General features: G+C 41.7%; 1 protein-coding gene across 1 annotated transcript in view; it reads left to right on the forward strand.

Moving 5' to 3' along the window:
- Positions 1 to 26,824, forward strand: part of KIRREL3 (kirre like nephrin family adhesion molecule 3) — a 483,489-nt gene that overhangs the window by 394,628 nt on the left and 62,037 nt on the right. The window contains exons 12-15 of the mRNA XM_058194674.1: positions 10,025 to 10,125; positions 12,152 to 12,350; positions 17,570 to 17,605; positions 26,027 to 26,134. Coding sequence (XP_058050657.1) covers positions 10,025 to 10,125; positions 12,152 to 12,350; positions 17,570 to 17,605; positions 26,027 to 26,134 — 444 coding nt within the window. The remainder of the gene's footprint in view (positions 1 to 10,024; positions 10,126 to 12,151; positions 12,351 to 17,569; positions 17,606 to 26,026; positions 26,135 to 26,824) is intronic.

The raw sequence follows: 26,824 nt of genomic DNA on the forward strand, positions 1-26,824 counted from the left end.
TTGCATTTATATCCCGCCCTTCTCCGAAGACTCAGGGCGGCTTACACTATGCTAGCAATAATCTTCATCCTATTTGTATATTTATATACAAAGTCAACTTATTGCCCCCAACAATCTGGGTCCTCATCTTACCTACCTTATAAAGGATGGAAGGCTGAGTCAACCTTGGGCCTAGTGGGACTAGAACCTGCAGTAATTGCAGGCAGCTGTGTTAATAACAGACTGTCTTACCAGTCTGAGCCACAGAGGCCACAGAGTTGAAGTCCACAAGTCTTAAAGGGACCAAGGTTGGAGACCCCTGGTTTTAAAGAACCCCAGATACCATCAAGTCCCCATAGCTCAGCCGATGAAGCCATTAGGACCCACCGTTTAATTCCTGTACACCATGGCCAACCGGAGAAGAAACGTCACTCTTGCGCAAATCCAAAATGTTGTTTCTTTTCTTCTCCACCCCCCTCTTTCTGCAAACAACAAAGGGCCTTTAATCCTTCTCCTTTATCCCCATCAATTAGGATTGCCCATTGCCTTTATGTGTAAGAAAATCCTTTCCCCCCCCAGATGGAAATAAAACAAATCTTGACATCTTATAAGAAATCCATTTTGATGCCAGCTCCTGCCAATCTAGATAAACAGTGCAGGGGGCGGGGGGGCCGGGGGGGGAGGGGGAGAGGCCCTTGATATTTGCTAGTAAGAAAGATATTATTGTGCGCTGCCCAAATATGTAATAATAAGGATAAATGTCTATTGCCGGGAAAGGTAGCTAGAACGCAATCAATTTGCTGCCAAGCACCCTTCCCACTGATAATTCTTCTCCTGTTTGTATCCCGGACGTTAGACAGTGATATTAATAAAGGAAACCACCACAAACAATCCAAGTTAATGCACAGAAGGAAGAAAAATTGAGAATTGCCCCAGCAGTACAGAAGCAAAAAATCGAGGAAGCAGAAATAATAATAATAATAATAATAATAATATTTTAATTTGTATACCGCCCTTCTCCCGAAGGACTCAGGGCGGTGAACAGGCAGATAAAATATAAATACACACAATAATTAAAAACATCCCTTAAAAAACTAATTTAAATGCCCAAAAATGTTAAAAAAACGTACTCCCCCGTAAAATCACAAAATTTTAAAAACCCATCCAATAAAAATAAAAATCAGGCTAGTCCAGCCATACGAAATAAATAAGTTTTAAGTTCGCGGCGAAAGGTCCTAAGGTCAGGTAATTGTCGAAGTCCGAGGGGAAGTTCGTTCCACAGGGTCGGAGCTCCCACAGAGAAGGCCCTCCCCCTGAGGGCCGCCAGTCGACACTGTTTGGCTGACGGCACCCTGAGGAGTCCCTCTCTGTGGGAGCGTACCGGACGATGGGAGATAATATCTGTTTACCAACAAACATCTCTGGCTTTATTCAATGCTTGCAAAATCAATTTCCAGGAAGCAGAAACTCCTTCAACATCAGGGAGAAGGTGCAGATCTTGTGTTCTACCCTGGAGGATTGTTGTTGCTGTTGTTTTTGAATCAGGGGCTCATAACTCAGGCCAGAGTTCCAGATACACGATATATTGATTGACATTGGAGACTTAGTTTAATTGAATACCTCGCTGCACAACATCTTGCCAAGACAGTTCATGGCATGTCCTTTTAACCTAAACATCCAGACTCCAGCATCCCCATTTCAAGCAAGACAGTTGTGTGATAAGAACATATTGGCTCTTAGATGTGCAGCAAAGACAGGGAACAAGGAAATTAAAGCTCTGTTTAGCTCTTTTCCTTATACAGTAGTGGCCAAAATTGTGGAAACTTTTTGGGAAAAGTGTATTTGTGAGGTTGGATGGCTAATAACACCGCTTTTGGGGGGAGTTTCAAGATAATCATATTCCACTGCTGGAATGGCCTGGGAATAGTCCAGACCTTAACCCAGTTGAAAATCTATGGAGCCGACAAAAGAAACTTATTATCAGAAGTGACCCAGCAATAAAACCCAGTTAATAGAAGCAATCCTTCAATCTTGGTTTCATGTTAGAAGAGCTGCAGAACTAAAAGACTCGGTTCACTCCATGGGAAGATGTTGTAAGGCCATCATTCATGCTAAAGGTTACCCAACTAAGAATTAAATGACGTGATAATTTTTGTATATCTTGTTTTTTCTATGTGTTTCACTTTTCTTCTTTATACTGTAACTGCTATTCTAATTGCAAATCCTTCATAAAAGTTATTGCATTACATTCTTGATTAAATTATCTTTTCACTAATATATAATTTTATGGTACTACTCCAAAAAAAAGTGGTGTTATTAGCTAGTTTTAGAAAATACAGTTTTCCCAAAAGGTTTCCACAATTTTGGCCACTACTGTACATATAAGCCTTCCACTCAAAGTAGGAGAAGCAAAATTAGTATGCTAAGCTTGCCTCCACATTCATTGCGCCTAGGCTTCTAAACTCTCAAAAGAGAAATTCCAAAGATGGAGAAGACTTTCAATGGCAAATTGGTGTGTCCCTATTTTGCTTATTAGAACATACGGAACATATTTTGCGCATTACAACACATTTTGCATATAGCAGTAGAAAAATGTCCTTAGATTTCATTCATAATTCTATACCATAAAAGCAGTCCAGAATTCTGGGCATCAGAGAATCAGTTTGTCTAGTGATTAAGGTGCTGTCCTAGAAACCAGGAGATTGTGAGTTCTAGTCACGTCATCCGGGTGACTTTATACCAGTTATTCTTTCTTAGCCCATCCAACTTCATAGAGTAGTTATTGTGGGGGGGGAAAGAAGGAGAAAGGGATATTATTTATGTTCACTGCCCTGAGTTACTTATAAAGTAATAAAGGTGGGATTTTTAAAAATCTAGTAAATAAATAAATGGAAACAAACTGTCTATCCCTCCTTAATAGATGTCTTTTATGACAGGGAAAACATAAACTAACACCAGTAAAATACAGGTAGGCAACCAACGAAAGCCAATTGTGTCTATTGGGTACAGATAAATTCAACAGTATATTATTTAATAATATAATATAATATAACAACAGAGTTGGAAGGGACCTTGGAGGCCTTCTAGTCCAACCCCCTGCCCAGGCAGGAAACCCTACATCATCTCAGATAGATGGTTATCCAACATTTTCTTAAAAATTTCCAGTGTTGGAGCATTCACAATTCTGCAGGCAAGTCGTTCCACTTATTAATTGTTCTAACTGTCAGGAAATTTCTCCTTAGTTCTAAGTTGCTTCTTTCCTTGATCAGTTTCCACCCATTGCTTCTTGTTCTACCCTCAGGTGCTTTGAAGAACAGCCCGACTCCCTCTTCTTTGTGGCAACCCCTGAGATATTGGAACACTGTTATCATGTCTCCCCTCGTCCTTCTTTTCATTAAACTAGGCATACCGAGTTCCTGCAACCGTTCTTCATATGTTTTAGCCTCCAGTCCCCTAATCATCTTTGTTGCTCTTCTCTGCACTCTTTCTAGAGTCTCAGCATCTTTTTTACATTGCGGCAACCAAAACTGCATGCAGTATTCCAAGTGCGGCCTTACCAAGGCATTATAAAGTGGCACTAACACTTCACGTGATCTTGATTCTATCCCTCTGTTTATGCAGCCCAGAACTGTGTTGGCTTTTTTAGCAGCTGCTGCACACTGCTGGCTCATATCTAAATGGTTATCCCCTAGGACTCCAAGATCCCTCTCACAGGTACTACTATTGAGCAAGGTACCACATATACGATACCTGTGCATTTTGTTTTTTTTGCCTAAATGTAGAACCTTACTTTTTTCACTGTTGAATTTCATTTTTTTAGATAGCGCCCAATGTTCAAGTCTGTCAAGATCTTTCTGTAACTTGAGCCTATCTTCTGGAGTGTTGGCTATTCCAGCCAGCTTGGTGTTATCTGAAAATTTAACGAGTTCCCCATCTATCCCCTTGCCAAAGTCATTGATGAAGATGTTGAAGCGTACTGGGCCTAAAACAGAGCCTTGGGGTACTCCACTGCATACTTCCCTCCATGTGGATGTAGTTCCATTGAGGACTACACATTGAGTGCGGTTGGTCAGCCAGTTACGAATCCATCTGGTGGTGGTGCTGTCTAACCCACATTTTTCTACTTTATCTAGTAGTAGGTTATGGTCTACTTTATCAAATGCTTTACTGAAGTCCAAGTAAATTATATCAATAGCATTCCTCTGGTCCACTAGTTTGGTCACTTTGTCAAAGAATGCAATAAGATTAGTCTGGCATGATCTGTTTTTGACAAACCCATGTTGGCTTTTGGTTATTACTTTGTTTGCTTCTAGGTGTTTGGTGATTTGTTGCTTGATTATCTTTTCCAGAATCTTCCCCGGTATTGAGGTCAGGCTGATAGGTCTGTAGTTTCCTGGATCTATTTTTTTTTCTTCCTTTTTTGAAGATGGGAACTTTTCCAGTCCTCTGGCAGCTCCCCTGTGCTCCAGGATCTTTGAAAGATATAGTTCAATGGTTCTGAGATCACGTCTGCCAGTTCCTTCAGAACCTTGGGGTGTAATCCATCCGGTCCTGGTGATTTGAACTCGTCTAGGGTAGACAGGTGTTCACTTACCATTTTCTTCCCTATTTTAACTTGTGTTTCTAATCTGTTTTTTGTGGTGCTGTTTTTGATAGGTTGGATTGTTTTTTCCTTTTGTGTAAAGACAGATGCAAAAAAATGAGTTAAGTAGATCTGCTTTCTCCCTGTTGCTTGTCATCTTCTTGCCACTTTCTCCCAGCAATGGGCCAATTGTTTCCTTGACTTTTTTCTTGTTTTCAACATGTTGGAAGAAGCTTTTTTTGTTATTTTGTTGTGAGCCTTAGCTTTCCTCACTTCATCTTTACAGGCTCAGGCTATTTGCTGATATTCTGCCTTAGTTATTTGCCCCTCTTTCCACTTTTTATATTTGTCCTTTTTGTCTTTCAATTTGTCAGATAGTTCTTTATGCATCCATGCTGGCTTCTTTTGAGATCTATTATTTTTCTTCTTCATTGGTATTGTGCTAGACTGCGCTTTTATAATCTCACTTTTCAAAATTTCTCAAGCTTCTTGAGTTGTTTTTCCCCTGAGGGTTCTCATCCATGGAATCCTTCTCAAGCTCTCTCTAAGTTTATTGAAATTAGCTCTCTTAAAGTCCAAGACTCTAGTTTGACTTTGTTCTACTACTTGTATTCACTTAATTTTAATGCAGGCTTCCTTCGTTTCACCTGTTTAAATCAGTCTACATGTTTAAAACTCACCTTTTAAAACCCGCCCTTCTCTAAATATTTCTGCTACCATTATTGATGTGATTGGGATTAAATCCCATTTTTCATTCAGGAGCTGACGTCTAAACAATTTAAAAACTTCACCAAAATGAGTGTACATATTAGAGAAAATAATGGAACGTTCATTATGTCAGTAAACACTGATAGTAAAGTGCACACAAACCATAGTATATAAATGCTTATACAAACCATACACACACACACACACACACACACACACACACACACACACACGGATAACCAAACACATGCAGAAACGGGATAAAGGAGAATTAAGGCTGGAAAATTAAGAAGACCAAAAAAAAATCAACGTTTAATTTATTCCTAACTGGATTTTTTACTTTTATTTTTTGGAAAAAATCTGCGGCTATGACAAAATGATTGCACAATTATTATTTTTTAAGAATTCACCTCTAGTGTCTTGGGTTATCAGCCTGATGCTTTTTTAAAAAAAAGAAAAGTTAGAGGATCAGGAATGAGACATCAGTCTACAACTCTTGTTGGAGTAGAGACACAAATATGAAATACTGCTGGTCTTCAGGGCACTAAATTACCTCATTTTTTTTTTAAAAAAAGAAAGTTTAAACTGATTGAAATCTTTGGGTGCCTATGCTGCAGGATAGGTTTGATTATTGAAAAACCCCAGCAGCTGAAATTCCCATGACAACCACACTTCAAAACGCCTGTTGTGGGAAAGAAATAACAAAACCCAAACACACAATTGCCGTGTGAATGCATACATGATAAGAAATGGAGCAGAAATGCTCCCCACCCAGTCACCCACCCGCGCTTGCTGCATTTAACTGGGACAGATTCTTGTCTGAATAAAAAAAGTTATTGAATAAAAGGAATGCTTCTCCCGAAAACACAAGCAACGGCTTCAAAAGAAATAATATCATTCATTTATGCCTTTCCCTCCAGGGTTACTTTTTGGCCTTCATTTGATTTCAGAAAGGCCCTGAAGTCACAAATCTGCCACTCTTTTTGTAGGTTTGTTTTGTGAGGTGTTTTTTTTTCTTTTCTTTTCTTTTTTTTCCTTCTTTTTCTGCTTCTGGGCTGTACAAATAAATTGGCAGCAAAGTCCTAAAAATAACGGCAACCAATCGTGCCACCATTTATATCCATGGCAACACTGTCTGAAGGCTTTAGCTGCCTGGAGATGGCCTAATGCTCATCCACCAAATGCCAGGCGACAAAGAGATTGGCAGCTTCCACAAGTTGATTCGGCCCACTGGGGTATAAGACGCCCGTTCCTGAATTCCAAAAAGTCTATTTTCTCCCTCCAAGCACATTGCTGAGCTGTTCCTTTTTTACGGAGAATTAACCCCCTGGTCATGTTTCCTTATCATCCTCGTAAAAGGCAAAATGTTTCGCTCGTGCACTGATTCCGCCCACCTGTTGCCTTTCCTTTTGCTTCTTCTTCCACCTGTGCCCCCTTAATGGGATGGGCTGCAAAACGAAAACAACAAACAGCAGTTCAAAGGAGGGCTTGAGGTGAGCCCCCTAACTCAATCAGGGTAAAGTTATTAGGGTTAATAACTCAACAGTTGAGTGTCACCCAACTTTAAAAGATGCACGTCATTGGTGGGCTGTACTCAAGGTGAAACTGGTAAAAATGCTTCTGGTGGGGGTGGGGGTCTCATAGGGTCTTTTTGGCACCTCTTGCATCTACAGCAGAAATGCCTTTGTCCCGTTTGGATGTAAATACATCATGCCAATAGGATGATAAAGCTGGCTAAAGAATTGAATACAGAATAAGAGAATTAATTGGCAGGGATCTTGGGTGTCTTCTAGTCCAGCCTCCTGCTCAAGCTGGAGACCTTATGCAATTCTGGACAAATGACTGTCTTGTCTTTTCTTAAACACCTTCTGTGATGGAGTTTAAGTGATGAGGAGGAATTCCTCCTCATCACTTCTGGAGGAAAGCCATTCCATTGATTGTTTTCACTTTCAGGAAATTTCTCCTTAGTTCTAGGCAGGGATAGTATTCACTTATTTTCCCTGCTGGTTCACAAATGTGAACGCTCGTGCGCACATGAGCATGGCCTTCCATGCATGCACACGGCCTTCCAGGTATGCGCCTTGCTCACACAAGCACCTTCTGCACATTTGCCCAGACTAAAAAACATGCCTAAACAGGACGGCATAGATTTCCACAATTTCCGCTACCGGTTCGCCTGAACTGGTCTGAACCAGCTGAATATATCTCTGGTTCTAGGTTAAATCTTTCTTTGATAATCTTCCATCCATTACTTCATGTCCTGCCATCTGGCACTTTGGAGAGTAGGTCAACCCTTACACACACACACACACACACACACACACACACACACACATTTTCTCTGTGACAGCTGTTCAAATATTGGAACACTGCTATTATATCATCCCTTGTCCTTCTCTTCATTACACTAAACATACTCAGTTCCTGCAATCGTTCATCATATGTTCTAGCCTCCAGTCTCCTGATCATCTTTGTTGTTCTTCTCTGCACTCTTTAGAAAGAGTCTCAACATCTTCTTCTTTTTTTGTATCATGGTGACCAAAACTGGACTATTGTGTGGCCTATGGTACTAGCACAAGATTATGCACTTCCTTTTGAATTCGATTCATACTTGTACAAAAAAACCAGAGGCTAATGAGAATATAGGGATTGTGTCTCAAATTAACATTGGGGGAATATGAGATCTTCATTTAGTTGCTCAGGATATCAAGCCAGCTTGGAAGAAAATATTTGAAACAGAGGTGTGCTAATCCTAGGAGAACTACCTTTTTTTAAAAAAAAGACATAAAGCTATTTTTTGGTTTTCGTTGTTCTTTATGTCTGAATCCCTGGCCTTGGTTAGTTGGGACCAGAATGGGACTTTTCGGCTCAAACCCTTTGCCTTGCCTGTTTCGCCTTAAGGTTTTGCAAACTGTACTTGGATAAATGGGCTGCGGCGAAGGGGCTGGGAGGGATTGGCTGTGCTGGGGCGAAAGACTAGGTGAGGGCTAGCCGAGGAGAAAAGTTTGTGGCTAATAACGCAGAGGCGAAAACCTTAAGGCGAAACAGGCAAGGCGAAAGGTTTGAACCGAAAAGTCTTAGGCCCATTGGGACATAGCAAAAGATGTGTGTGAGAAAGAAGTCAGGAAGCCGAATGGAGGATAGGAAAGTGTGAGGGAGGTTATTATGATTTGTGTAATTAAAAAAAGGCTGTCTTCCAAATTCTGGAAGGAAATGGGAGTTACGGTAAGTTAAGCCAATCCCTTTTGTTGCTCATACCTGGCCCTTAAACTTTGTAATACTCTATCATGACATTAGCTGAAAGTAGCACGCTACATGGGAACCCTAAAATTACTCCAGTCATCAGTGATTAGACAATGGAGTTAAGCACCGAGAGATACACCCCTAACCAGTGGTGGGATTCAAGTAATTTAACAACCGGTTCTCTGCCCTAATGATTTCTTCCAACAACCAGTTCACCAAACTGCTCAGAAAGTTAACAACCGGTTCTCCTGAAGTGGTGCGAACTGGCTGAATCCCACCACTGCCCCTAACCAATCCTCTCTTTGCTTATTTCATTTTGATTGCTACTGCTTCGTATTAAGACTCAGACGTGGCCCTTTGGTTTTGCCCATGTTAGACGGCCCTGCTGGTTAGACAGAAGATGGAAGAAGGTGTGTGTTTGTTTGTTTTTTGTATTGTGCTGTAGTGCCCTCTCCTGGTCACCTCAGCTATTCCAGCCTTTCAGCAGATGACGTTCCTAAATTAGAATCCCGATTTTGTCACACGGCTTCAACCCAAGAATAAAACACATAATTGGCAGGAAGGATTGACAGGTTAAGCTTCAGTTGCCTTGAGTGGCGCACGCTCAAATAGCATTGTGAACAACAAAAAAAAAAAACTCTGCCATTTCTGCATTGATCAGGAAAAGAAAAGAATAAATCAAAATACAGGTAGTCCTTTAACTTACGACCACAACTGGAAACAGAATTTCCGTTACTAAGCAAGGCATTTATTAAGTGAGTCATGCCTAATTTTAAGACGTTTTTGGCACAGTTCTTAAGCGAATCCAGCTTGCCCCCTTGACTTTGCTTGTCAGAAGCTGGCTGGATAAATGGCAAATGGCAACCACATGACCTCAGGATGCTGCGACCATCGTAAATATATGCCGGTTGCCAAGCCCCCAAATTCTGATCACATGACCCCGTGGAGGATGAACACACCCAGATGAATGAGTTCAGAAATTCCAAGTTCATCCCAGTACTATTTTGTGTTTGTGTCACCATAAGCACAGTGGAGAAATGGGATGATGTTCTAAATATGACCAGCTGGTTGACCTACAAAAGTCGTAAGTGTGAGGACCAGCTGTAAGCCAGCTTTTCCAAAAGTCATAAGTGCGAGGACCAGCTGTAAGTCAGCTTTTTCAAAAGTCATAAGTGCGAGGACCAGCTGTAAGTCAGCTTTTTCAAAAGTCATAAGTGCGAGGACCAGCTGTAAGTCAGCTTTTTCAAAAGTCATAAGTGCGAGGACCAGCTGTAAGTTAGGATTTTCAAAAGTCATAAGTGCGAGGACCAGCTGTAAGCCAGCTTTTTCAAAAGTCGTAGGTGTGAGGTCCAGCTGTAAGTCAGCTTTTCCAAACGTCATAAGTGCAAGGACCAGCTGTAAGTCTGGTTTTTCAGTGCCAATGTAACTCTGGTCTCTGAATGAATGGTTGTAAGTCAAGGAGTATCTGTAAATCACACTTTCATCTCCACTTTCTCTCTCCTTCCTTCCCAGGACCTCCTATCATCTCCAGCACACAGACCCAGCACGCTCTCCACGGGGAAAAAGGCCAGATCAAATGCTTCATCCGCAGCACACCTCCACCCGACCGAATCGTGAGTTTGGGTCTTCCACAAGCTGTGAATGACACGGGGCATAGCAATAGCAATAGCACTTTGACTTCACAGTGCTTTTGCAGCCCTCGCTAAGCGGTTTACAGAGTCAGCATTTTACCCCCAACAATTTGGGTCCTTATTTTACCCACCTCGGAAGGATGGAAGGAAGAGTCAACCTTGAACCTGGTGAGATTCAATCTGCCAAATTGCAGGCAGCCGGCAGTCGACAGAAGTAGCCCGCAGTACTGCACTCTAACCACCGTGGTTCATATTATCAGTCTATCATGGTAATAGATTGATATCCTAGGTTTAAATAAATATTTCCAGGGAGTTTGAGCAACAGAGGGAGAAAGAGAGAATAACATAGCAAATCAGGCAGCATATACCAATTCAAAGTCAGAGCTATTTTTTTTTTTTTATTATTTTTGTCTGGAGATTGAAAAAGGAAAAAATTGACTGTAGCCACTTCCTTTAGCCAAGGAACCCACCCTGAGAAGGTGTTTCTCCTGGTTGCCACCCAGCAAACCTAATTCAGAAGAGGGCCTTCAAACCTAATTCACAAGGGCCTCTTGTAGCTCAACAGACTAATGCAGTCTGTTATTAACTCAGCTGCCTGCAATTACTGCAAGTTCTAGTCCCACCAGGTCCAAGGTTGACTCAGCCTTCCATCCTTTATAAGGTAGGTAAAATGAGGACCCAGATTGTTGGGGGCAATAAGTTGACTTTGTATATAAATATACAAATGGGATGAAGACTATTGCTAACATAGTGTAAGCCACCCTGAGTCTTCGGAGAAGGGCGGGGTATAAATGTGAATTAAAAAAAAAGGTGATAAGGGAAGGGTGGACCCTACCCAGTGGTGGGATTCAGCCAGTTCACACCACTTCGGGAGAACCGGTTGTTAACTTTCTGAGCAGTTTGGTGAACTGGTTGTTGGAAGAAATCATTAGGGTAGAGAACCAGTTGTTAAATTATTTGAATCCCACCACTGACCCTACCACATGTTCTTCCATGAAGAAATAGGCTGATGTGGATAAAGTTAAGATGGTGCATAAGATTTTTAACCTTTCTGATGTTCCTTATTCATGGATGTCAAGAAATAGTAAAATCAGCAGGTGGTCCTCGTCTTACAAACAGTTCATTTAGTGACCGTTCAAAGTTACAACGCCACTGGAAAAAGGGACTTAAGACCAACACTTATGACCGCTGCAGCATCCCGATGGCCATGTGATCGTGGCAACTGACATGTATTTTTGACGGTTGCAGGGGTTGTGGGCTCATTTGATCCCTTCTTGCAGTTTCTGACAAGTAGCGATAGCAATGACACTTAGATTTATATACCGCTTCACAGTGCTTTTACAGCCCTCTCTAAGCGGTTTATAGTATCAACATCTTGCCCCCAACAACCTGGGTCCTTATTTTACCCACCTCGGAAGGGTGGAAGGCTGAGTCAACTTTGAGCCTGGTGAGATTCGAACTGCCAAATTGCAGGCAGCCAGCAGTCAGCAGAAGTAGCCTGCAGTGCTGCACTCTAACCACTGCGCCACTGTGGCTCTTCCCGCGGTAAAGTCAATGGGGAAGCTAGATTCACTTAACAACCATGTTACCAATGTAAGAACTGCAGCAATTCACTTAACAGTGGTGACAAGCAAGGTCGTAAAATGGGGCAAAGCTCAATTTAAAAACTGTCTCATTTAGCAACATAGCTTTTGGGGTCAATTGTGGTTGTAAGTTGGGGACCATCCATATGTACGCATATATATTGTTTGGTCACCACCAGTGGTGGGATTCAGCCAGTTCACACCACTTCGGGAGAACCGGTTGTTAACTTTCTGAGCAGTTTGGGGAACTGGTTGTTGGAAGAAATCATGAGGGCAGAGAACCGGTTGTTAAATTATTTGAATCCCACCACTGGTCACTACCGTAGAAGACCTCCAAGGTCCGTTCCAACTCTGTTGTTCTGTGAAGGCAATGAGGATAGTAGCTAAAAAAGGATGAAGGATTAATAATTTGTTTTAATCTGCAGGCCTGGTCCTGGAAGGAAAATGTCTTGGAGTCTGGAACTTCGGGGCGATACACGGTAGAAACTGTCAGCACAGATGAAGGCGTCATTTCCACCTTAACCATCAGCAACATCGTGCGGGCCGATTTCCAGACCATTTACAACTGCACCGCCTGGAACAGTTTCGGTTCGGACACCGAAATCATACGTTTAAAAGAACAAGGTGGGGATGGCTTCCGCGGTATTTCGAAAGCAGAACCAGGGAGTCTGGGAGTCACCCGGGTGGAATGGAGAGAAGGCTTTTCCCACCGAACATGAGAGAGAGGCAGGATTAAAATAGGATGAAATAAAAACACAAGGTTTTGGCATACCTGGGGGCCTGGGTTCCTAGTGGGAGAAATGTTAAAAGGCCATGTTTTAAGGTACAGGTGTTCACAAAGCACCAAAGAGGATGGAGCAGCAGTTTCAAAGGCTGACATGTCTCTTCATCTTAGGAAAACATGAGAAAAGAAGTTCCAAAGTCTGACTTCGAAGAAGCAGAACAATAATTTGATTAAGAGCAGTGAAAAGGAAAGGCTTAGCTTGTGCCTGGTATTATTTAATGATGATCTGGAAGTGTAAATTGATTAATTACTTCCGGTTTATCCTAAATCAAACCTACTCCTGCTGAGCATTAATCACGATTGAGGCTTCTTAGAAATCTTGGATGCACTGAACAAAGAGTTAACCTATATATTGCACAATTCATAATTTGTATTTCTTCAAATTTCTCTAACGTGAGCATTACTTTGTTGAGATTTTCATTTTGTTTTGATCAAACAATCTTCGATTGATTCAAAGGAAATCATGGAATTAATGTCTATAGCCAATCAGATATAGGGAATATCTTCTCTTACGCATAGGGGAAAAATTAATGTTGCACTTAGACTTATTGCTGATCTTTGGACCATTGACAAAATATGATATGCTTCTACCCTTGTTTGTGATCACATCTTCTTTCCCATCTCATTTAATATGCAAATTAAATTAGATGAAGTTAGGGGCTTTAATTTTTTGCTCTTTGGCCCACCCGTTTCTGTGCTGCCTTGTCTGCTGTAGAGAATACGAACCCTGACCAACCACTGAAACTCAGGGGTGGCTTTTAACTTCTTGTCCTTATGGTGCACTAACATGATTTACATATAAATTGAATTCAGACAAAATTGTTTTAAGCAAAGCGATATGTTTCAGTGACATGCCTGCAGAACAAAATTGCACCGAGTGAGAAGAAATGTTTCCTCAGAATCTGAATACAGACGGATGAGTTCAAGAAGTTCTAGTTCATCCATTAGGCCTTTGTGTTTGTGTCACCATAAACACAGTAGAAAAATGGGATGATGATGATGATGCATTAAATTAAATGATGATGATGCATTAAATTAAATGCATCATTTTAAATTTCCCGCCAATTTTCACCGTTACCATAGTGATTTCCCCATTACTATAACAATTACCAAAGTGATTGACATAGAAAGTTAAAGAGGAAAAAAGAGGGGAAAAAAATCAAGGAAAATTGGAAAAATACAAAGAAATACAAAATACAAATTGGAGACATAGAAAGTTAAAGGGAAAAAAAAATCAAGGAAAATTGAAGAAATACTTCCTCGTTACTAAAACTGGAAAGAGTGTGTAATAAAACAAAGAAATAAGAAAGATACTACTTCATTACCAATTACATAAAAACTCAAAATATCATTATGCCAGCCAGAAAATCCAACAGATCAAACATTGACGCTGATAAAATCTTAGAAACAAGATTAATAACTATTGAACAAAACTTAGAAAAAAGAATACAAGATATTGAACAAAACTTAGGGGAAAAAATTCTAACAGTTATTGAACAAAGTTTCACAAACTTGATAAAACAAATTTCAACACTAAAAAATGAAAACTCAAATGATCTAAATCTCTTCCCAACTCATCTATCATTACATAATACACAACCTACAACTCAACCTAGACAGCAAATAAATACAACTCAACCTAAACAACAAATAACTACTAACCAACTAATCAGAGATGCCATGGAGAGAGGACAAAAAATAAATAAAATAATAAATATGGCCAGTTAGTTGACCTACAAAATGATCTAGTTCTGCTCCCAGACAGAAAACTTTGAGAAGGGAAGATCAAAAGAGTTGACGTTGTGTTAAATAGGAATTGAGAATGGAGTCCCTATCTTAAGGTAAAGGTTCCCCTCGCACATATGTGCTAGTCGTTCCCGACTCTAGGGGGCGGTGCTCATCTCCATTTCAAAGCCAAAGAGCCAGTGCTGTCCAAAGACGACTCCGTGGTCATGTGGCCGGCATGACTAAATGCCAAAGGCGCACGGAACGCTGTTCCCTTCCCACCAAAGGTGGTCCCTATTTTTCTGCTTGCATTTTGTACGTCCTTTTGAACTGCTAGGTTGGCAGAAGCTGGGACAAGAAGCGGGAGCTCACCCTGTTACGTGGCACTAGGGATTCGAACCGCTGAACTGCCGTCCTTTCGATTGACAAGCTCAGCATCTTAGCCACTGAGCCACCACGTCCACGTCCCTATCTTACCACACTAAAATATGGATGTGAAAAAGCAGTAGAAACACAATGAAGTCAAAGTTTATAGGGTTTATTAAGAAAGCTGTAGTGGAACGTAGTCGGGAGTCCCAGGAGAGCTCTTTCCCGGAGGGCAAAGAGACAGAGAGACTTGGAATGTCTGGCAGGCAAGAAGACAGCAAGGTCGAACCCTCCCTAACAATCAAAGGTTATTCTATAGTGATGGCAGATAATTGCTTTAGTCTGGCAAGGTTCTGTCTGTAGGCAAACAACAATAAAGGAACTACTCATAAGTAACTTTGCACGTCACTCTTGATTCTTTGGGCCAGACATTAATCTTGCCAGACTAAAGCAATTGTCTGGAATAATGATAGATATTCTAAAAGGAAGAGATAACAATCTTAAGCTAAAAAGCATGAGAAAATTACCAATTAGGGGAGGCGGGGAAAATTACAAAACTTGTGTGCATTGGGGAAAATAAGCTTTAACTAATAGGGAACAAACATGCAGACAAGAAGCCATTTTATACTGGAAGGGAAAGAAGAAAATGGAATATATCGTTTAAACCTCCTTACCTTAGTAATGATCTTCTGCATTAGCACTAGAGTCATATAAAGGAGGTTAGATACCATAATTTCTTTGGGGATTATAAATTATGGATATCATTAGCACCCTTCAGATTTCGCCTTGCAAATAATGGTTTGGAGAAAATGGCCTGCACCATTATCTATTCTAGATTTTCATAACCACCCAGTTACTGTTTGGCAGATTTTAATTGCAAATATCCCCTCTCCATTTCATTTTTTGTCTAGTGATCCATCCTGGGATCATAATATATGATATAACACCGTATAGCCAATCTGATTTAGTCATTTGCTGAAATCAACAGTAATTCATGAAACCTACTTACAGGATGGGCTACATTTCCTGTTTAGTCACCTAAAATGGAAACTAATCAAGGAGAGAAGCAACCTAGAACTAAGAAGAAATTTCCTGACAGTTAGATCAATTAACCAATGGAACAACTTGCCTCCAGAAGTTGTAAATGCTCCAACACTGGAAGTTTTTAAGAAGAGATTAGACAACCATTTGTCTGAAATGGTGTAGGGTTTCTTGCCTGAGTAGGGGGTTGGACTAGATAGAAGACCTCCAAGGTCCCTTCCAACTCTGTTATTCTAAATTCTAAAAATTCTAAAATGGTTATAATTTTAAAGATCCCCTTTTAACCGTCGTAGAATAGGGATAGGGATAAGGATAAGGATAGGGATAGAGATAGGGATAGGGATAGGGATAGGGATAGGGATAGGGATAGGGATAGGGATAGGGATAGGGATAGGGATAGGGATAGGGATAGGGATAGGGATAGGGATAGAGCAGGGCAGGACACAACAGTTGGAAGGGACCTTGGAGGTCTTCTAGTCCAACCCCCTCCATTTTGGTTTTGCTCCTGCTTGTTAGGCAGCCCCTTAAGGTAACAAGCAGCCCCTGTCCAAGCAGGATGTATAAATGTCCTATACCATTTATACATTGATTCTGTAGGGTCTCCAGTTCCATCACTTCCTCTTAAAAGTTAGAGTGGGCACTTGGGCTGTTCTTGTTAAGTTCTCACTTAAAGGCCAGGTGCCCTTTCAGATTAAACTGAAATTAAATGGACTTAAAGTCAGCCTTGGTTTCAGCCCAGCGCAAATAAAGTGAGCAGATCATTTTCCTGTTGCCCACCTTCCCTGGGCAAGCAAATGTGATTCGCAATGCTAAGAAAGTGCGGATCCCAGTAAAAGCACTCCGCAAGGAGTTGTTCCTAATACAGATAAAAGGTAATTAAAGATCATTTGAGATGGACCATTGTTCTGCAGAGCTCATAAAGAACAGGTGACTGCTGACTGCCCGGCAGTCTTGGGAAGCAGGCAGCTCTGCCAAAAATAGCAACCTCATTTTGATGTAGGTTGAAAAGCTGCCGGTTGATTTATAAGGGCTGAGCCTATAGGAGAGGGAATAACGTTTCCAACAATTGCTTTTCCAACTGCCAATCTAATCATATATACAACAGTCCCAGGACTGTAACCCTTTTGCCTATAAGTGCAGCGCTGAATGTTTGAATGTTCCCTTGGATTTTAAAACATTCTGCAGATGGAAAGCTAAAATATCTTGCCCACCATTCAGCTAAATTCGTTTCCTAAAAAAATAGGTTTTCACAAGCAAGGGTTTCTTTTCTTTTCTTTTCTTTTCTTTTCCTTTCCTTTCCTTTCCTTTCCTTTCCTTCCTTCCTTCCTTCCTTCCTTCCTTTCTTCCTTCCTTCCTTCCTTTCTTCCTTCCTTTTTTCTTTTTCTTTCTTTCTTCCTTTTCTTTCTCTGACTTTTCTTTTCTTCCTCTTTTTTCTCCTTGTTCTCCTCCTTCCTTCCTTCCTTCCTTTTTTCTTTTTCTTTCTTTCTTCCTTTTCTTTCTCTTCTTTTCTTTCTTCCTCTTTTTTCTCCTTCTCCTTCTCCTTCCTTCCTTCCTTTTTTTTATTTCTTTCTTCACTGAAATAAGCAATCTTGCAAAGAGACCCCCGTGTGCAGGGACGAAGATGGTGGTATACTAAAATGAGGCCCCACCACTAGCAATTTCCTCCGAGTATATTTTGAAATATGACGGACACTCAGGTGGGTGTTGCCTGAGATGTCCAGAGGCAACCCTAAATTTCAGAACCCCCTAACTCTTGCAAAAAATGGGGGCGTGGCCCCTGAAGCTGCCTTTGGAAATGATGGGCAAAAAAACCTCCCCGGGATTCGCTTACTCTATAAAAAGGCAATCCCAGCCAAAGCAAAAGAAATAACTGAACTGACGTTGCAGTTGGGCGTTGGCTGTAGACACTTGCTTTATTTTCAAACAGGTACGGAAATGAAGTCAGGAGCTGGTATGGAAACAGGTACGGAATTATGAGTGAAGGTGACTCTGTGAACTGAAGTCCCCCCCATCTCCCAAGCTAATCCCAATGAAACAGTAATGCCACATCCATTAACAAGGAGGTAAAAGGATGCCTGAGAGAGGAAGCATTGTTGGAAGGGTTGGTTAGCCTTCAGAATCTATGGGCTCTTTAAAGTTCTCCCATTCCTACCAGTCCTCCCAGTTCCAAATGGGAGAGTGCTACAATTCACACTATGACTACCGAAGGGGATGAATTGGTGAGCATGAAGAAGAGGATATCTTACTTATCCTTAGACCCAGAACTGGAAAATGCCCCACGAATGGCCTATTAACATGTTCTGTAAGCCATGTCCCACTGATTGAACCTCGTCTCTAAAATGAATGCTGGCATGTCAAAACGACCACAAGCAAAAATTCAATTTCAGGTATAGCCTATACCTCCCTCTATTGCTAAATTAACTACGATTGTCTCCCAGAGACTGGATTTACTGCTTTTGGCAAGCTTGTGGGGATCCAAGGAATTGATCATGGTTTGTTTCTGGTTAGATGTTTTGGGGAGACAGAAATGACCGTTCCAATGCAGGAATTATTTTGCTGACTTATGTTTACCACGTTTCTGAAACCGCTTTTTGCTAGCTTCTTCCCATCCCATCATCCTGCTCTGCTGTGGGCTAGATTCTTTGCATGAGCCCCATCACAACCCATCTTTCTCTCCGTGTTTGCATTTGTTATTAGGACCTCATCTCCCCTTCATAAAAGCTTTTCACTTACCTCTGGATGAGCCTGTGTGTTGCTCTGAAAACTTGGCTGGCAGCATCTTTCCTGTTCCACCTACATTCCAAGGTGGTTAAGAACAAGAACAGGAAAAATTGTCATCATCCTCTTTTATTGACTCCATAATCCTTTGCGGGATAGAGTCTGGGCAAATGAAAGGAGCCAAGTGTTTACTGGCCAGATGCCATTCCTATCACCAATGTGGAGTTGTTGTTTTTTCAGCAGATATATTCTCAGTGTGCCCAGAGAAAGAAATATCTGCCTCTACCTAGGATCAAACTCACAGCCTCCTGACTATGAGGCGAGAGCTCCACCTCTAGGCCACCGTACCATTCAAGAACAGGAAAAATGTTTCTCCTAAATTCACATCCCCTTGGGCCTAATTTGCCATGGGTCATTAGCAGATGGAGTGAGTGGGGGTCACGATTCAAAGCAGGTGGCCATTGCTTTGCTCTTTTGGCATTTCACTCTCCCACCCCGCCCTCCGACCTCGTCTTCCTCATCCATCAGGCTGCCAGGGAAAACCAAGATTATCCCAACCAAGAACCTGGAAGATGGTTGTAAGTGGCTTCCAAAATCAAGTCAAGGAGCCATGCATGACTTTAAATCTGCATGGTTGCCAAGGTCATGCGTATGATGGTGGAGATGGTGGAGGTGGAGGGAGGAGATAAAAATGGCAAGATGGCTTCTGCAGCCGTGTAATCCAAGCCCTGCTCTTTTCTTGTGTGTGATGGGCAGAAGGAATAACCTTGAGGAACAGGAGGAAGAACCGCAACCAAGACAATGGTGAGATAAAAGAAATACGAGTCTGGGACAGGAATGCGATTTGAGAAAGCATCTTAGACATGACCCTCCTTGCTTCCCATAAAGAAAAAGGGGGGGTGGGGGAAGGTGCATTAAGACTTGCAAGATTCTGTTACTATAATATTTGATATACGGGTAGTCCTTGACTTACAATCATTCATTGAGTGGCCGTTCAAAGCTACAACAGCACCGAAAATGGTGACATACAACCACTCTCACATTATGGCCATCCCAGCATCCTTACAGTCACATGATCAAAACCCAGGTGTTGACAACTAGTGTGTATTTACAATGGTTACAACATCCCAGGGTCATGTGATCACCATTTGCAACCTTCCTTGTTTCTGATAAGCAAAGTCATTGGGGAAATCACATTCACCTAAAGATCTGTGATTCGTTTTAACAACTGCAGTGTTTCGCTTAACAGCCATGGCAAAAAGGCCATAAAAGCAGACACAAATCAAGTAAACCGCCTCGCTTAGCAACGGAAGTCCCGTTTCCAATTGGGGTCATAAGTTGAGGACTACCTGTGTTAAACTTTATAATGTATGCAGTATTAGCTTGCATGTCTTTGGTTTGCGAATTTGGTCGACCTTAGAGGGCTGACACACACATGTGTTGTACATTAAAAGGGGAGGAGCAGGGCTTCAATCACATAGTTGTGGATGCCATCTTATTATTATTTTTTCCCTTTCTGCCCACAGGGACCATCGCTGTCATTTATTCATTTGATATACCCGAAATATTTCTAGACCTCTTTTAAGGACAAAATTTCCCCAAGGTGGCTTGTAATCATAAATTCATGGCTATAAAAGCACTATTAAAAAAAAAAGTAAGAATAACAGTAACAGTAAGAACAAGGAGCAGTTAAAACAACTGGAAAGCAATCTCAAACAGGTAAAAGAACAATTCAGCAAAATTCATTGAAGTCAAGGCCAGAAGCAGCAGCTGCAAACTTTTCTGAAAATCGGCCGAGGTGGGTCCCAATTAATTCTGCAGGAAATTTGGCCCTCGGTATTGTAACCAGGACCAAGAGATGGATCAAGATCTTGAACATTGGCAGGAAAAAAAAAGATGCAAACAAACAATAAAACAAAAAAACTATCGGAATTCTTGGATACATACACCAGCCTCAGATCTGTTGGATTATATTGGAAAAAGCTGAAGCTACAAGCATATTGTAATCTGCACTTTTCAGAATATGGGGGCTAGGGTTCACACACACACACACACACACACACACACACACACACACACACGTACAAACACACACACGTACAAACACACACACACCCAAAATAGACAAGCAGTAAAGTAGTTCACCCCAGAGTGGGGTTGGAATGGAGATTTTGCAATATCCTTCCCCTGCCACTCCCACCAAGCCACGCCCACAGAACCAGTAGGGAAAAAATTTGAATTCTCAGCTTTACCCCTGAGGGACTGGCGCTGTTTCACTCTAGCCTTAGAAAAGGGACACCCAATTTATCCGATAGCCTTGAAAATTTCACTTTTAATCTTTGGACAACCTTTCCAACACACAAAATACACAAATAACAAGGAGGGTGAAAAAAACAGACAAACAAACAAACCCGTCGTCCTACTGATCCAGATAGCAGCAAATAGCTATTTGCTGTACACAAAAGAATTGAAGCGCGTATCCATGCCCTTGATATTGTCCCTTCATTGTGAAACCACACCTCTAATCATTCCCCGATCAGACACACAAAAGCATGGGAAAGGGATGAAAAAGCAGACGCATGAATTGTGCCATTAAGACTGAGCGGGCTCCATCTCACCCAAGGTAGATCCCTAACAGCAGCATGGGCAGAGACGGGGAAGCGCCAGATGGCATCTACTGGTGCCTCCATTGTTTGCTGAGACACCTGCAAGCAGAGGGCATTTAAAATAACAATGGTCGCTGTCACAGACCTGAAATAACCACAGTCGCTTTCTTTCTCACACTGCAAGCGAAAAAGAGACATATATTTCCACGGCAAAAGAAAACAGCGGGCAGATAGTTCTCGACTTACAAACACTCGTAAGGATAATGCATTACCATCCGAAGGTACGGCAGGGCCGAAAAAAAGCAACTTATGAACAGCCCGTGCACTTACTACCATTGCAATACAGGTAGTCCTCGACGTACAATCGTTCATTTAGTGACCGAAGGTACAACATTCCTGAAAAACGTGAGTTACAACCATTTTTCACACTGTTGACCGTTACCGGATCCCCATGGTCATGTGATCAAAATTTGGCTGCTAGGCAACTGACCTGTTTATGACAATTGCAGTGTCCCAGGATTGTGTGATCTTTTACAACCTTCTGACAAGCAAAGTCAATGGGGGAAGTCGGATCCCCTTAAGAACCCTTAACTGTTGCAGTGATTCATTTAACAACTCGGGCAAGAAAGGTTGTTAAAAAAGGGGGAAACCCACTTAACAATTGTCTCGCTGAACAACAGAAATTTTAGGCTCAGTTGTGGTCATAGGTCGAGGACTACCTATATTCCTGCAATTGTAGGATTAAAATGCGAGTGCTTGGCAGCCAGCATGTATCTGCAACCTTCCCAGGAGACTTCTGACAATCAATGCGGGAAGCTAGGTTTGCTTTAATGACCACATTATTCACTTAACGAACAAAGGTAATCACTTAGTGACAGAAGTTCTGGTCCAAATTGTACCTCAAGGACTACCTGTAAGTTTATGGCTGTCGGACTCAAAAATTAACTTGATTGACTCATGGAATCTCAAACTTGATTTGATATCTTGATGAGGCCTAGATTATATCACCACACTTTTCTTATCAGTAGGGATAAGGACCTGCGAGAACACACCCACTATAAAAGCAAAGAAAGTTCATGTATAAGAGGAAAAAATTTCCACTGATTCATTTGGCTTTAACCAATTCCCTTTGCACTGTGGAGTTCTGTGCTATCTCCCAGTTCTTTAATATTCCATCTGGAATTATTCTTCAAACCCCACAAGCAACTGTAATAATTTCCACATCCGGTAATTGAAAGCGGCCGGAATCAAAACTGGGCAATCCACTGAGAGACAGTTCAATCTTATCTTTGGCATCAAATTATGCATGACGTGAAAGCAAGCCAAAATCAGAGCAATACACCAAAGCGTTTCTTTAATATATCTGCAATCCTACTTGAAAATCAGTGAAGTTGTCAGATGTTCCCACCAAGGTTTAATGTTTGTCTACCCAAATGTGGACGGCAATAGTTTCTGCTAACAGACATTTCTAGCATCTTCAAAAACAACACTAAGAATAATGCATTGAACTGCGTAGACTGGAAGTCACCAATAATGAATGAACAAGACCAAGTCTCCATATCCCAAAAGTGCTGTTTCAAGAGGCAACTGGACTTCCTTGTTTTTCTTTGAAGAAGCTTCTTGGATGAGAAATGAAAAGTCTTCAAAGAAAAGCAAGAAAATCCAGTTGCCTCTTGAAAAAGCACCTTCAGGGCAACTATGACTTGGATGACTGAGAATTTCCATAGAGGCCAGGTCTCCCTGTTATAGCATTGGTTCATGAGTCTGATATGTTTTTCTTGTGAATTATCCACTTCTTTCAAATGACAAGCGAATATGTTTTTTTTTTTTAATCTGTCACATTTCAGTCAGGACATTTAAGTTTGTGCTGAGAAGCTGGAGATGCCTGGTTCTCCATATCCTATCAGTCACCAGTTAACAAGTTTGAAAAAAAAAAAGTCAACATAATACACTCCCTTGAATTCTTCTCCTGGTCAGTGGATCTTTTTCTTTCCCAAATTATTTGTTTCCTTCGTCCCATATATAGTTTGGGGTCAAGGTTATGCTAAGACATACAGCATCCCTAACCCAATTGGTAGGACAGTGGTTTTAGCCAGGGGTGGGCTTCAAAAAATTTAGCAAGAGGTTCTCTGCCCGGTTGCTGGGTGGGCGTGGCCATGGTGGGCGTGGCATAGTTGGCCTCCTGCACCATGGTGTGGGGTGTTTTTGCCCTCCCTGGGCTCCAGAGGCTTTTGTCGAACCTCCTGGAGGGCAAAAACGGTTTCCCCAGTCTCCGGAGGCCCTCTGGAGGCTGGAAACAGGCCTGTTTCTGGCCTTCCCGAACTTCCTGTAGGCCCATTTTTCGGCCTCCCTGAGCCTGCGTGTACTCCCTCCACTTACCTGCATCTAAAACAAGCCATGTGGGGACTCCAAACTGTACAGAATCTTTGCTAGAGGTTCTCCCAATCCCCTGAGAACCCCCAGCAGCCCACCCCTGGTTTTATTGCCCTAAAGATGTTTTTTTCCCCTCCCTATTCTGGCAACATGAGGGATGCGGTGGCTCAGGGGCTAGGACGTTGAGCTTGTCGATCGAAAGGTCGGCAGCTCAGCAGTTCAAATCCCTAGTGCTGCCATGTAACGGGGTGAGCTCCCGTTACTTCTCCCAGCTTCTGCCAACCTAGCAGTTCGAAAGCACGTAAAAAATGCAAGTAGAAAAATAGGGACCACCTTTGGTGGGAAGGGAACAGCGTTCTGTGCGCCTTTGGTGTTTAGTCATGCCAGCCACATAACCAAAGAGACGCCTTCGGACAGCGCTGGCTCTTCGGCTTTGAAATGGAGATGAACACCGCCCCCTAGAGTCGGGAACAACTAGCACATACGTGCGAGGGGAATCTTTACCTTTACCTTATTCTGGCAATAGAAGGTAACAGGATGGCTTGTTAAATCTACCCTTCTTATTATCCTGGTGGGAGAATGCCATTTCCTACTGCTGCTTTCTGAACCCAGGAGAGGTATAATTGCCCCCAGACCAAGAACAAAGTCTTCAAACAAAGAGCAAAACAAAACGACTCAGGGCTTAGCCAAAGCTTGGCGTTACTGTTCCCTCAACATCTACCACTTTACATAATGGTAGGGCTGGTCTTGAGATGGAGAAGGTAATACCAGGTGAGGAAATAGCAATATATTATTTATCCCCCAGGAGTGTAAGACTATTTCAGTAGATTCTCCTGTAGCCGGAGGATGGAAAAGATTTTTCTCCCCCTCCTTTCACATCAACGTACCATTTCTTCATCAACCTTTTACAAATATAACTTGCAATCATTCGTATTAGGGTGCAGGGGCTCTCCATATGGGCTCTGAAATCTAAACACTGGCTGGATTATTGAGTGGGGGGGTTGGAAAAGACGTAAAATGACAGAAAAGTTGAATTTTTGACAGCTGCTAGTTTTGTTTCGCGTTCCTATATTTCACTCCCACTTCCTTGGGATCATTTTTGACAAGCAACAATTAATTTAGACAGCATGTCCTCAGTCCAAAGTACCGTTCAATCATAATCCGTTACAAAGCAGAAGCTAAGCAAGAACTAACCAAGGATTTTTTTTAAAAAAACACCTGTATTTAACTTTTCAAAAACTCACCAAATTTTTATCCCGTGCATTGTGTCGTTTTGTGATAGCATGGTAGGAAGTGTTTAGTTAACTTCCTTCTGGAGAAAGTCTATCTTTGTGGTCACTATAAAGTAAAGGTTCCCCTTGCACATATGTGCTAGTCGTTCCCAACTCTAGGGGGCGGTGCTCCTCTCCATTTCAAAGCCAAACAGCCAGCGCTGTCTGAACATGTCTCCGTGGTCATGTGGCCAGAATGACTAAACAAAAAGGCACACAGAATGCTGTTACCTTCCCACCAAAGGTGGTCCCTATTTTTCTACTCGCATTTTTTACGTGCTTTCGAACTGCTAAGTTGGCAGAAGCTGGGACAAGTAATGGGAGCTCACCCCGTTACACGGCAGCACTAGGGATTCGAACTGCTGAACTGCCGACCTTTCCATCGACAAGCTCAGCATCTTAGCCACTGAGCCACCGCATCCCCTATGGTCACTATAAATAAAATAAATAACTAAATAAATCCACAAATAATCATTTCATGAAGTAGGCAGCACACAAGGAACCACTCCTAGGCTCAGGATAATAACCACCAAACTATGGCTTGGAAACATGCTTGAAGCAAGAATTACAATGTCATCCTAAATCACTGTGTATAAAGACCAGCAAAAGCCTTCGCTTGCAGATTCTCCATCCTCAAGACCGATTCACGAAGGGGATGCTTTTAAGACGTCCTCAAATTCAAACGTAATCAGACGTTACTTTACAAGTAGAAGTGGATGCTTTCAATGTTCTCCAAAATTGCAACAATAGAGAAGTGGACTGTTATACAGTACATGTATAAGATTGGGGGAGATGAAATAGAAGTCCAGTGAAGCTGCTTTCAGAAACAGAAGTAGTAAAGATAAATTTATTCAAGCCATGCTCATAAGGATGACTCAACAGGAGGATTTCAAAAACTTGTTTATCTTATGGTTGAAGCAAAATAGCTTCAAATAATAACGTAACCCATCCTGTACCCTTTAATAAATAATGTGCTTGGTCTACATACACTCAGATACACAAACCAAGCACTCAATATTAATTTTACTTCTATCAAAGCCACTGTCTGTGTCCTCAACAGAGGTCTCAATATTTCAAGTAAACGGCCCAAAGGGATTGAATCCTAGCCAGGCTTGGCAGCCAAAAGTTGACTTTATTTTGACAAACACAGGAGATCCAGGGGTTAGTGACCCAAAATAAACCTTACTCCTAAACCCACATGTTCCTTTCCAACTCATCGTAGTCCGCCATGCATTTCTAACCCTCGTTGTGTCCATTTCATTGAGTAGGAACTAGTCTTACCGATGATATGGGCAAATCTGAGAATAAATCATGACTTGAGAATAAATCACTGAGGTCTTGCTAGTAAGCATGGGGCAAGGAAAAAGGAACAGAAGGATTCCTTCTCCACTTCATTTGTTTTCTTGTTTCTTCCAGAATCAGTGCCCATGGCAGTCATCATAGGTGTGGCCGTTGGAGCTGGGGTGGCTTTCTTAGTCCTGATGGCTACCATTGTGGCTTTCTGCTGTGCTCGCTCCCAGAGAAGTAAGTCCTTTTGGTTTTTAGTTCATTGACTGCTGTCAGGAAATTGTTATTTGCCTAACTAGTTGGCCAGGCAGTATATAAACTAACTATGTATGGTTGTAGAAAGGCATGATATTGCTTTAAGGCTGTGCTGCATCATTGCAAGCATCCTAATTGGTTGAGCTCTGTAGCCAACGTATAAAAGGACTACTAAATTATGGCTTGGGGGGAATCTACAGGGATGCTACAGCATTGTAACCTGATGACATGCTGCAATTGTATATTTGAGCTTTATGATCATTGCTTGATCGTGGCTAGTTACTGATTCCTCAAGATACTGACTGTTGAGAATTGAACTGTGTTTTGCCGAACTGAAAGAAGACCTTGTTTGTTTTGCAAGTCTATGTTTGGTAAGAAGACTGGCTTTATATGCGTATGACCTGGAATTGTTTTGGACTATGACTTTGCCTTTTTCCTAAAAGTAAAGGAATATCAAACCCCAGTTTGTCTGCAAGTAACTGTTATTATATACAACCAGTCTCAGTCGTTTTCATGCGTAGGGTACTCTGCTCAATGATCCACAATCTTAGTTGTAAACCCAGATTACCCTTAACAACTGTCACTGTGGAATCATATGCAGAACCGAACAACCAATAATCAAGACTCACTGAAGTATTTTTTTTTTATTTAGTAGTGCATACTGGAGTGGGT

This window comes from Ahaetulla prasina, chromosome 9, assembly GCF_028640845.1.
Source record: "Ahaetulla prasina isolate Xishuangbanna chromosome 9, ASM2864084v1, whole genome shotgun sequence".
Lineage (NCBI taxonomy): Eukaryota > Metazoa > Chordata > Lepidosauria > Squamata > Colubridae > Ahaetulla > Ahaetulla prasina.